Source organism: Aquarana catesbeiana, linkage group LG06, assembly GCF_042186555.1.
Source record: "Aquarana catesbeiana isolate 2022-GZ linkage group LG06, ASM4218655v1, whole genome shotgun sequence".
NCBI classification, from domain to species: domain Eukaryota; kingdom Metazoa; phylum Chordata; class Amphibia; order Anura; family Ranidae; genus Aquarana; species Aquarana catesbeiana.
In genome coordinates, this window is record NC_133329.1 from 282,765,047 (window position 1) to 282,778,388 (window position 13,342).

At 44.4% G+C, this 13,342-nt stretch overlaps 1 protein-coding gene across 2 annotated transcripts in view; it reads left to right on the forward strand.

Annotated features, from left to right (window-relative positions):
* Nucleotides 1-13,342, forward strand: part of LOC141146805 (uncharacterized) — a 58,389-nt gene that overhangs the window by 15,157 nt on the left and 29,890 nt on the right. For both annotated transcript variants that reach the window (XM_073633413.1, XM_073633414.1), the window contains exon 5: nucleotides 3,934-4,022. In XM_073633413.1, the coding sequence (XP_073489514.1) occupies nucleotides 3,934-4,022 (89 nt within the window). The remainder of the gene's footprint in view (nucleotides 1-3,933; nucleotides 4,023-13,342) is intronic.

Below are 13,342 nucleotides of genomic sequence, written 5' to 3' on the forward strand. Positions count from 1 at the left end.
GCCCAATTAGCCATTTTCCCTCCCTGGTGTCATGTGACTCGTTAGTGTTACAAGGTCTCACGTGTGAATGAGGAGCAGGTGTGGTAAATTTGGTGTTATCGCTCTCATTCTCTCATACTGGTCACTGGAAGTTCAACATGGCACCTCATGGCAAAGAACTCTCTGAGGATCTGAAAAGAAGAATTGTTGCTCTACATAAAGATGGCCTAGGCTATAAGAAGATTTCCAAAACCCTGAAACTGAGATGCAGCATGGTGGCCAAAACCATACAGCGATTTAACAGGACAGGTTCCATTTAGAACAGGCCTCGCCATGGTCGACCAAAGAAGTTGAGTGCACATGCTCAGCGTCATATCCAGAGGTTGTCTTTGGGAAATAGACGTATGAGTGCTGCCAGCGTTGCTGCAGAGGTTGAATGGGTGGGGGGTCAGCCTGTCAGTGCTCAGACCATACACCGCACACTGCATCAAATTGGTCTGCATGGCTGTCATCCCAGAAGGAAGCCTCTTTGAAAGATGATGCACAAGAAAGCCCCCAAACAGTTTGCTGAAGACAAGCAGGCTAAGGACATGGATTATTGGAACCAAGTCCTGTGGTCTGATGAGACCAAGATAAACTTATTTGGTTCAGAAGGTGTCAAGCGTGTGTGGCGGCAACCAGGTGAGGAGTACAAAGACAAGTGTGTCTTGCCTACAGTTTAGCATGGTGCTGGGAGTGTCATGGTCTGGGGCTGCATAAGTGCTGCCGGCCCTGGGGAGCTACAGTTCATTGAGGGAACCATGAATGACAACATGTGCTGTGACATACTGAAGCAGAGCATGAGCCCCCTCCCTTCAGAGACTCGGCCGCAGGGCGAAGCTGAGGGTAAAGAATCTGAGGGTAAAGTTGATGGACTGACCAAGCATGTCTCCAGACCTAAACCCTATTGAACATCTGTGGGGCATCCTTAAATGGAAGGTGGAGGAGCTCAAGGTCTCTAACATCCACCAGCTCCGTTATATCGTCATGGAGGTGTGGAGGAGGACTCCAGTGGCAACCTGTGAAGCTCTGGTGAACTCCATGCCCAAGAGAGTTAAGGCAGTGCTGGAAAATAATGGTGGCCATACAAAATATTGACACTTTGGGCCCAAGTTGGACATTTTCACTTAGGGCTGTACTCACTTTTGTTGCCAGTGTTTTAGACATTAATGGCTGTGTGTTGCGTTATTTTGAGGGAACATCAAATTGACACTGTTATACAAGCTGTACACTCACTACTTTACATTGTAGCAAAATGTAGTTTCTTCAGTGTTGTCGCATGAAAAGATATAATAAAATATTTACAAAAATGTGAGGGGTGTACTCACATTTGTGAGATACTGTATATGTGAGATTTATAATTTTTTGTGCATTTGGTATATTGGATTGTAGTTTGAAACCGTATATAGTATTGGCTGGTGACTTATTATATCTTCATGTACAAATATTGCCCTTTAGTGCTCGTACTATTCTTTCAGTTCTTCTCCGCTCCTGGATTCTGTAAGGTGGTTGTGCACAGATAGGATGACCACTGTTTAACCACTTCAATACAGGGCACTTATACACCTTCCTGCCCAGACCAATTTTCAGTTTTCAGCGCTGTCACAGTTTGACAATTGCGCGGTCATCCATCACTGTACTCAAACTAAATTTTTATCATTTTGTTCCCACAAATGGAGCTTTCTTTTGGTGGTATTTGATCACCTCTGCGGTTTTTATTTTTTTCTAAACAAATAAAAAAAGAAAATTTTGAAAATAAAAGTTTTGCTTTTGTTTCTGTTAAGTTTAAGTTTTCTTTCACTGATGGGCACTGATAAGGCGGCACTGACAGGCACTGATAAGGCGGCACCAATGAACGGGCACTGACATGCGGCACTGATGGGCATTGATAGGCGGCACTGATGGGCACTCATGGGTGGCACTGATGGGCACTGATAGGCGACACTGATGGGCACTGAAAGGCTGCAAAGATGGGTTATGGGTGGCACTGATAGGCGGCAATGCTGGGCACTGATGGGCACTAATAGGTGGCACTGCTGGGCACTGATGGGCATTGATAGGCGGCATTGATACGTGGCACTGATGGGCATTGATACGTGGCACTGATGGGCATTGATACGCGGCACTGATAGGCATCCCTGGTGGCACTGGCAGTGGTAGGCATTGTGCTTGGGCACTGATTGGCAGCTGCCTGGGCATTGATTGGTAGCTGCCTGGGCACAGATTGGTATTTCCCTGGTGGTCTAGGGGGCATACCTGGTGGTCCAGTGTGGTGGCCATCCTGGTGGTTCTGGCGGCTTCCCTGGTGGGGGGAGCTGTGCTAATAAACAGTCAGCACAGACCCCCCCCCTGTCAGGAGAGCAGCCGATCGGCTCTCCTCTACTCGCGTCTGTTAGACAAGAGTGAGGAAAAGCCGATCACCGTCTCTTCCTAATTACATTGTGATCAGCCGTGATTTGGACACAGCTAAACACGTGGTAAAGAGTCTCCGTCAGTGACTCTTTACCTAGATTGGCGTTGCGGTGTGTCAGACTGACACACCGCAACAAAGATCGCCGCAATGCGCGCCCCCAGGGGCGCGCAGCGGCTTAATATCCTGAGGACGTCATATGACGCCCAGTCAGGTTATTGAAATCACTTTGCCGCCATCATTCTGCTATATGGCGGGCGGCAAGTGGTTATTAATTAGGAAGCCTGTAGGCAGATGAAGACATTTCCCATTTTCTTGTCACTTAGTTGCCTCTAACAACAACTGTAGAATGGGCAGCAGTTTCATCGAAACTGTAAGGGCTCATTCACACATGCAGCTGGGAGCGGTAAAAATAGTCGGAAGAACCATGGTTTTCCTGCCCTTCTTAACCCAACACAGAGGCCACAGCAACACTGGTACCCCCTTTCTTTTTCGGTGGGCAGTACAGCCACTGAATGCGACCTATTCAAGTAAATAAGGCAGTGCAACCACCATGCGATCGTGTGCAATGTGAGGCTGAGGGCTCTTTGTGGTTAAAACAGGTGGTGAAGTGGAAACGTATTGCCCTTCAGCTTCCTGTCATCCACCTTCTGAAAAGAGTTCAGAGGGGCAGCAATGGCTACCTCCTTTTGTAAAGCAATGCTGTCTAGTCGGTGTACCCCATTTTACCCACTGTAATCCCAGCATGGGAATTCCATACCTGATCTGCTTGTTTATCTAATAGATCTCTCAATGTCTATGCATTGCTGATGTATAAGAGAACAAGGGGAAGTGAATGGGGGGGTCTCAAAATAGTTTTAAAGGATATTGTTTATTAAAGAAACCAAATGTTATAGTTACCTGCTCTGTGCCATGGTTTCGCACAGAGTGGTCACTTAACTCCTTTTCAGGAGTCCCCCAACAGTGCTCTTCACTGCTCCTCTCCTGCGCGTGCACCCATAGTAAACCATGTGCTGTGGGGACACACGTGTAAGTGAGCTCCCAGACCAAGCTGTGTGCTTTCATAGACACACAGTGTGTCCCAGCACCGCAACCCCAATTCCTCCTCACAGGATTTGACTGACAGCAGCAGGAGCCAATTGCTCCCGCTGCTGCCTGAGTCTCCTGTGGGAGTAGAGTGTTAATAAAAAGATGTAGCTAGAGACACAGCATTGGATCAATAGAGGACTCAGGTCCTAAACTTAGCCTTACAAATGCCAGTATAATTCACTTCAGGGAGGAGGACTGCTCCTGTATTTCTCTTATGTATGTGGCACCACACTAATGTGTAAAAAACTATCTTTCCAGTCCTTCAAATGGATTATAGGACTCAAAATTAGGAGATTGAGAACACAAAACCACCTGGAGTTTGCACTTCATATGTTTCCCTTGCTTTTATCTAATACTTTGTGATAAAATATAGCTGCTAGTAAGAAATTTACAATTAATTGCTGGTATGTATTTAGTCTTTAGATCCATTGGCCACAGAAGAACAAAAAAGCGGACGTTTCAGTTATGAAAGTAGAATGTCTGTAGATGAGCTTCAAGGATTTAGGTAAATAAGATGTATTTTTTCTTTCTTTGTCTAACATAATTACAAACATTTAATGTCACCACATTTGTGCTCCATTGAGAACTACAACCCCTCTGTCACATCAAGGGTAAGACCACCTGAGACTGTAAACTCAAGATCTAGCAGCCAATAGAGCAACTAAACAGGTGTACCCGGGTACCGATCCTCACAAATGCGGGAGCTGTGTGACTGCATGCAAACGGAGGTGTGCCGGAGGTGGGGGATCTAATGAGCCACCTGGTCTTCACCAGAGCCAATGGAAGTGTGGATGTTGAGCTGCAAGGCAGGCCCCAGGTTGCAGCTCTTTAGCTCACCCGCGCGGGCACAGTGCAACAAAAAAGCACGCTAGAAGGACACGGGTACACACAGGAGACTAGGAACCAAGAAACCTACCACAGCTAGCTAGGAAGGGACACCGGGACGCAGGAGAGCATAGACAGAGAGAGACACAGCAAGCTAGAAAGGACTTCAGAGAAATAACAAGAAGCTATGCTGAGAAAGAAACACACACACGTGCAGCAACAGGGAATTAAGAGATCCACTGACAAAAACCAAAGGGAATTTAACTACACAGCCAGAGGGAAAACACTGAAAACAAAGACTGGTCAAACAACACACAAAATAAGGGAATACTCAGACAGCGGCGAACACCACAGGAACAGTCCGGCTTCCACGTGAAGACATTTTGCTTGAACACTAATGCCCCGTACACACGGTCGGACTTTGTTTGGACATTCCACCAACAAAATCCTAGGATTTTTTCCGACGGATGTTGGCTCAAACTTGTCTTGCATACACACGGTCACACAAAGTTGTTGGAAAATCCGATCGTTCTGAACGCGGTGACGTAAAACACGTACGTCGGGACTATAAACGGGGCAGTGGCCAATAGCTTTCATCTCTTTATTTATTCTGAGCATGCGTGGCACTTTGTCCGTCGGATTTGTGTACACACGATAACGGATTTTGTTGTCGGAAAATTTTATATCCTGCTCTCAAACTTTGTGTGTCAGAAAATCCAATGGAAAATGTGTGATGGAGCCTACACACGGTCGGAATTTCCGACAACAAGGTCCTATCACACATTTTTCCGTCGGAAAATCCGACCGTGTGTACGGGGCATTACACACAGGTGCAGAGGTTTAATAATACCTAGGTTCAGAGCGTATTGGCAGGAACCCCAGCAACTCGGACAGGGGGTAAATCCCGGTGCCAGATCAATGTTCATGGAACACCCTCTGCCACAGTGGCAGATAAGACTTGTAGTTTTTTCACAGATCTCTGTGAATGAATGATGTGCTGTGTGCAGAGCGACAAATGGCCATGCCAATTCAAACTTAACAGGAGAAAAGTCCACGGCTTCTGTAAAGGAAGGCGGGTTGGGATGTAGGGGCTGTGCATGCTGACCATGTTTTATGTTACACCTTAAAAATTGGTGTAACATGAAACAAGGCTGAAAGGTAAAGTAAACTTTCAGAGCAAATTTGAACTGTTCTACTTGCCCGATCCAGTGTTGTTGGTACATAGTAGACACCTCCATGAGCACCGTTGTCTGGTTCCATGGGTAAGAAGCCTGACTTTGTCCCTTACCATCTCCTAAGCCTCTATGCCCAGCACAGTAGTAGGTCAGATGTAAAGTTTATGCCTCATACAATGCTTCTGTTAACCTCACGTTTTTGTGAGTTTAGGCGTTTTTTTTTTCTACCCTTGAACTCATGTTATCCTGGATGTCCATGCACACATGGACATTTTTAGCGGTTTAGTAGCAGGGGAGTTTAGAGGATGCGATCTGAAAACCCTAAAATTGCGTTCAGGAGAGGGAATTTTGACCACAAAAACACTGAACACTGTTAAATGTGCCTAAATGCTAGGCGCGTTTAGCACTTTAGTGTTTATTTCAATGGCCGGAATAAATTTAAATTCTGGCCAATTAAATAAACACCCAAATACTACTAAACTCGCTTAACATAGTTTGAAAAGCAGCTTAGCTGAGTTTATAATGCTGATTTTCTACTCTCAGAATAAACCGAGCTTACAAGAAACCAGTGTGCACGAGGCCTTAGGGGCAGGGCCAGGTGCAGGTCCCCAAAATTGTATGTCAAGCCAAAAACTTTTGTTCTAGCTTTTGATGGAGTGGGGAAAGGTTAACGCCCATCAGATTATTACCACTATCCAGGACTCAGATTTACGTTTACTTCCAGTTCTGCTGACATTTTACTAGTCAGGAAGGAAGGGTAACTCCACAACAACACCACCACAGACAGAAATAAGATGCTTTTCTTTGGTAGAGTAGTGGCAAGGCTAGAACCCACTGTCAGATTTTTATTTCTTTCTCTGTTGCAGATTTTCTTTTGATCCCTGTGTGGTAAAACCTCAGCAGGACCAGAAGTGAGGGTAATTCTTTCCAACAGAGTCCCGAAAAGCAGTAAAAACCCAAAAAGAGTTTTCAATTCTTCCCCATTTTATTCAAGATTAGAAGGAAAAAAATTTGGCATGATGAACGCCTTTAAAGTGGATGTAAACCCAATGTCATCCTTTCTAAACTACTGCCATAGGGGTTATCTATAAGGATATACATGCCTCCTGCATGTATCTTTACCTGTTAAATGTCTCCCCTCTGTCTGTTATTAGACCCGAAAAACTGCATATTCTGTGGGTGAGTCTGTTGTCTGGAGCTCGGTGGGTTGAGTCTTGATGTCAGTAGACTCCCCACCCACCTCTACACTCCCCTTGTCAATATGCATTTTCTCCTGTGTATTTCTAACACTGAACTTCTGCTATGATCTCTAACATCCAGTGAAAAGACAGGAAAGTAACCACATGACTTCAGTATGCCAAATCATGCTGAGGTGTGGAACATCCAATCCTTGCAGAGCTGCTGAAGAAAGGAGTGGGAGGGAATTAAAAAATACTGCATGTCTCTTAGGCTAAAGCATGAGATATGTAAATCACCTGTCACTCACAGCAAGGGGGAGTATTTGACAAAGTTTTTCTCAGTTTGTCAAGATTTATCTCACTGAACAATAAGAGGATTGCTTAGAGATGGATTAACTTTGTGTGGCAAGACTGGGCTCAAATAATAGGAAATCTTATACTCTACAATATGATATAAAAAAAATGCATCTGACTTCAATGAACAGCGATCCAACCTTGATCCCAGACAATACCAGGCACTGTCTGGTATGAATTTTTAGGGGAAACTCCACGCACAATGTAAAAAAAAAAAAAAGACATGGGTTCCCCCTCCAAGAGCATACCAGGCCCTTCTGTCTAGTATGCATTTTAAAGAAAAGGGCAGTTATTTCAGCGTGGGGGTCCCCCCCAAAATCCATGCCAGACCCTTTTTCGCGCACACAGCCTGGCAGGTCAGGAAAGGGAGTGGGGACGAGCGAGCCAGCGCCCCCCTCTCCTGAACTGTACCAGGCCGCATGCCCTTAACATGGGGGGTGGGTGCTTTGGGGCAGGGGAGCCCTGTGCCCCCCACCCCAAAGCACTCTGTCCCCATGTTGATGAGGACAAGGGCCTCTTCCCAACAACCCTGGCTGTTGGTTGTTGGGGTCTGCGGACGGGGAGCTTAACGGAATCTGGAATCCCCCTTTAACATGGGGGGGCCCCCACCCTGTGTGCATATCGGGTACATTGTACCCCTACCTATTCACCTAAAAAAAAGTGTCAAAAACAAAACACAGTACACAGGTTTTTAAAGTAATTTAATCAGCTTCGTCGTCGCTTCCAATTTCTTCTCCCCTCTCCGGGTCTTCTCCACTTTCCGCTGATGTCTTCCAGCCCTCTCCGTTTCTTCTCCCTCTGTCCGCTGTATTCTGCCTCTGCCGGGTCTTCTCTGCTGTCTTCTTCCTCTGTTCTTCTTTCGATGATGACTGAACGCCCTCTCCCGCTCTAATGCTGGGTGCGCGGTGTGCTACTACTTATATTGACATGGGGCAGGGTCACCGAGTGACGTCATCCGAAGGCATGATGGGCGGTGACATCATAAGGGGCGGGCCTTCGACGGCCCCGCCCCATGCCAATATAAGTAGTGGCACACCCAGCATTAGAGCGGGAGAGAGCGGTGAGTCAACATTGGAAGAAGTACATAGGGAGAAGACCCGGCAAAAGAGCAAGAAGATAGCGGAGAAGACCCAGCAGAAGACAGCGGACAGAGAGAGGAGAACCGGAGAAGAAATCGGAAGCGACGCTGGAGCTGAATAAATTACTTTAAAAACCTGTGTACTGTGTTTTACTTTTGACACTTTTTTTAGGTGAATAGGTAGGGGTACAATGTACCTGATAGTTTTTCATATAGGGTGGGGGACAGGAATATGGGTGCCCCCTTTTTAAAGGGGGCTTCCCGATTCCAATAAGCTCCCCGCCCGCAAACCCCGACAAACAGCCAGGGTTGTCTGGAAGAGGTCCTTGTCCTCATCAACATGGGGACAGGGTGCTTTGGGGGTGGCGTTCCCCTTCAAGATCATCAGAGCACAAGTTGCATGCCAAAGTCGGATCAGTTAAGATGGCAATCCGACTTTGATCCAACTTCAGTGATTTTTAATGGGTTGAAGTAGGATCAAAGTCAGACCAAAGTAGTGCAGGTGGAAGAAAAGAGGTGGAAGGCGCGTGATCAAACGCTTGGATCAAGGTAATACAATTTATTCATATACAGAATAGATAAATGCATATAAAAAAGTTCCTACGTATTCATAAAAGCTGGGTTACAAAATATACACATTTAGAAATTAAAAGTTTAAAAGCTGAACATGCCCATGCAAGGGCAAGTACTCAAAGGTGGGCTGACGCGTTTCGAGGGGTTGCCTCTTCATCAGAGCCTTGAAAACAGGAGAAAAGTCTGTACAATACAGTAGACCACAATAATAGGGTTTTTAAAACAGCTTACCTGTAAAATCCTTTTCTTTTAAGTACATCATGGGACACAGAGTCATAGTAGTTTACTATGTGGGTTATAGGTGATGGACACTGGCACACCCTAAGACAAGAAGTCCACTCCCTATATAACCCCTCCCACTACTGGGAGTATCTCAGTTTTTGTAGCAAAGCAATACACATGTATACCAGAAAAAAGGGAGGGACCTCTGTGTCTCGTGATGTACTTCAAAGAAAAGGATTTTACAGGTAAGCTGTTTTAAAAATCCTATTTTCTTATCATACATCATGGGACACAGAGCCATAGTAGTTACTATGTGGGATGTCCCATAGCAATGCAAAAAGTAGTCCACCATGAGACTAGAGGACTTCTACTGCTGCCTGCAGTACACTGCGCCCAAAGGCGATATCCTCATGACCTTTTACATCTACTTGATAGAATCTGGTAAATGTATGGACTGAAGACCAAGTTGCGGCCTTGCAGATTTGAGCCATGGAGGCTTGGTGATGCACTGCCCAGGAAGTATTAACAGCCCTGGTGGAGTATGGTTTAATATGAAAAGGTGGAATTTTCCTCTTTAAAACATAAGCTTGAACAATCACTTGACGAATCCATGTAGAAATAGTAGATTTCGATGCTGCCTGTCCTCTCTTAGGACCTTCTGGCAACACAAACAAAACATCTGTTTTACGAATCTGAGCAGTCGCGTTCAAATAAACCTTAACCGCTCTCGCCATATCAAGGGAATGTAGTGACCTTTCTTCCGCAGAATGAGGTTCTGGAAAAAATGAAGGCAGAACAATATCCTGGTTTAAATGAAAACCTGATACTACCTTCGGTAGGTAATTCGGATGAGGACGTAATACAACCTTATCCTTGTGAATAATCAAATATGGCTCTTTACAAGAAAGAGCAGCCAACTCTGATACCCTTCTTACAGAAGATATGGCAACCAGAAAAACGAATTTCCTTGTCAAAAGGACCAAGGGAATATGTCGTATTGGCCGACAAGACTAAATTCAAGTCCCAAGGTTTCAGGGGTGACCTAACCGGAGGATTAATCTGCGTTACCCCCTGAATAAAGCTACAAACCAGAGAGTGCGAAGCAAGTGGTCGTTGAACAAATATTGATAAGGCCGACACCTGGCCTTTGATAGTACTCAAGACCAGCTTCATTTCTAATCCCATCTGTAGAAATTCAAGGATCCTATGACATATTTCCTGGGGTGCTTACCCCTGGATTCACACCAGGAGACATATGCCTTCCAGACTCTCTAATATATGACTCTGGAGGCCGGCTTCCTAGCATTAACCAAAGTAGATACTGCTGAACCTGACAGCCCACGCTCCTTCAGAATGTGAGTCTCAATGGCCAAACTGGTAGAATGGAATACCGTACCTTGCGAGAGAAGTTCTGGCCATGGTGGTAGGGTCCATGGGTCCCCTACCGCCTTCCTTATAATCTCTGCATACCAAGATCTCCTGGGCCTCAAGAATCACCGCCTTCCCTTTCTGCTTGATCCTGCGAAGAAGTCGCGGAAGCAACAGAACAGGAGGGAATGCATAAATCAGTGAAAACTGATCCCACGGGAAAACCAAGTTATCTGTTCCGCATGCCAGCGGATCCTTTGTCCTTGACACAATGTTGTTGATCTAGCTAGCATCTGTTGTCACCACTTTCCAGGTAACTGGTAGAAAGGATTTTCCTTTTTGGAGATTCTTGGTTATTAACCACCAACTGAGGCTTTGACGCACCTTTGGGGATAAACGCATTGGGAAGTATAGAGCTTGGACTTTATTGTTCCAAGTTGATAGGATACTGTTTTGCAGCAGTTTCAAATAAAACTGAGCATAAGGAACAGCCTCGAATGAAGCCACCATCTTTCCCAACAATCTCATGCAAAGTCAAATAGAAGGATTCTTCTTTGCTTTGACCACCTGAATCAGTTCCCTTATGGAACTGATCTTTGCCTGGGGCAAAAACACCCTCTTTTGAGCTGTATCTATGATCAGACCCAAGTACTTCAATCTCCTTGATGGTTTTAAGGAAGATTACTCTAGGTTGAGAATCCAACCTAGGTATTCCAGGTAGCTGGCAGTAGTGACCAAGCTCTGGTTTAAGCGGGCTACCGACTGATCTATCAAGAGTAGATCAACTAAGTAAGCTAGAATCGTTACACCCTGAGCCCTTAATCTGGCTAAAGGGGGAGCCAAGACCTTTGTAAACACTTGAGGTGCAGTAGATAGACGGAAAGGCAGAGCTACAAACTGAAAATGAAGATTTTCTATCTCGAAGTGTAGATATTTCTGTTGAGCGGGAAAAATAGGTACATGGAGGTGCGCATCCTTGATGTCGATTGACGCTAGCAGTTCTCCACCTTGTAGAATGGAGACCACTGATCGGATTGACTCCAAAAAGAGCGGATATTCAAGAAACGGTTTAGATCTTTGAAATCTAAAATGGGTCTGACATCCCCGTTTTGGTACCGTGAAAAGGTTTGAATAAAACCTTATCCCTCTCTCTTCCATGGGGACCACCAATATCACCTTTTGAGACAAGAGATGGTCCAAAGCCAGAAGGAGAGACTTCTTTTTTTCTGTATCTCTGGGAACGTTTGATCTGAGAAAACGAGGAGACCGGAACTCTAGTTTGTATCCTAGAGATATTGAGGAAGCCACCCATTTATCTCGGCACTCTTCCTGCCAGACCCTTGAGAACTGCAGAAGTCCCCCCCCCCCCACTCGAGCGAGCGGGGGCACCCCTTATAAGAAGGTTTTAGTAACTTGTTTTGTGTTTTTCCTTTCCCAGGTCCTCTTTTGTCCCTGGGGTTGACCCCGAGGTTTACCTCTTGAGCTTGACGATGGAGGCTGTTATGACTGCCTGGAGGCTGATGCTCCTGGCACTGGAGAAGAAGCTCATAGAAAAACACTTAAACCTCTTCTTAACTGGTAAAAGGGAACTTTTTCCATCAGAAATTCTTTAGATGTATTTTTCCAGATCGTCCCCAAACAACCGTTCACAGCGAAATGGAAAACTAGCCAAGAGCTTTTTGCATGGCGCTTCGGCTGACCAATTTTTCAACCATAGAACTCTACGCACATGCACCAGCCCGAGTATAAGTCGTGAGGCCTGGAGAATACCATCTCTCATAGCTTCTATTGTGAAACATAACGCCCCTGGTATCCCGGCCAAATCTTGGGCCTGCTGATCAGGTATAATCTTGAGCACCTGTTTAAACTGGTCTCTTAAGGACTGACATACACCGATCGCTGCCAGGGCAGGCTGAACCTGCCAAAGAAATATTGTTTTTAAATAGGAATTCCAACTTCTTATCCGTTGGATCCTTCAGCATTTGAACATTGTCTACCGGACAAGTCAAGTTTTTATTCACAGAGGATATAGCAGCGTCAATTACTGGAATCCCCCATTTCTTATTAAATTCTTCCTTCATAGGATAAAGTGTTGAAAACTTTTTTGGAGGAAAAAACTGTTTATCTGGGTGTTCCCACTCAGAATACATAAGCTTTTTTAGCAATGAATGGATAGGAAAAGCATGAATAGTAGGGCTGCAACTAACGACTATTTTCATAATCGATTAGTTGGCCGATTTATTGTTTCGATTAATCGATTATTCGGTTAATAACCTTGAAAAAAAGTGTGGTGTATAATTTAGTTTAATATGTAAAGTTGAAAAAAAAAGGAAATTTATTCTTAAATATCTCAATGCAGTGGTAAATATAAATTACTAACTTTATGGTTAGGGAGCAAAATATCTAATCCACTCTGAGAATAAGACAGAGGAGATATACTGTATATAATATTAGAGGAGATATACTGTATATAATATTAGAGGAGATATACTGTATATAATAGAGGAGACATACTGTATATACTATTAAAGGGTGAATCTGGTAAATATCATCAGACTCAGAGATCATTTTCTTTATTTAACAATGTCTTCCTTCAAAAAAATTTCATTTTAAGAATGTTCGTTTGATTTTCTAATTGTTAGTGGGGTCAAATCGACGTTCATTTTCAACCACAGTGAGGGGAAAATTTAGAAATAATAGAAAACTTCTTGGTGAAAGGAATTCTCAGACAGTGTATGTGGTTTTCGTTCAGAAATTACATTCATTTTAAAAACAGAATGTTAAAAACAAGTTAAAATTTCAAACATTCTTTCATTCAGCGAATGTACAAAGATTTTTCGTTTGAATATTCTCGTCTGAAAATTGACCGTGTGGCCAGCATAAGGCTCGGTACACACCTATGCAGTTTGCTTTTGATCTGTTTCTGCAGTGCATTTTGCTCTGCGTTTTAAATTCTTGTGCACATGATTTTGCTGCAATTTGCGGTTTTTTTTTTTGGACAATTTGTTGTTATGCAAATTAAAAAACACAAATTGCTGCAAAAACGCATTAC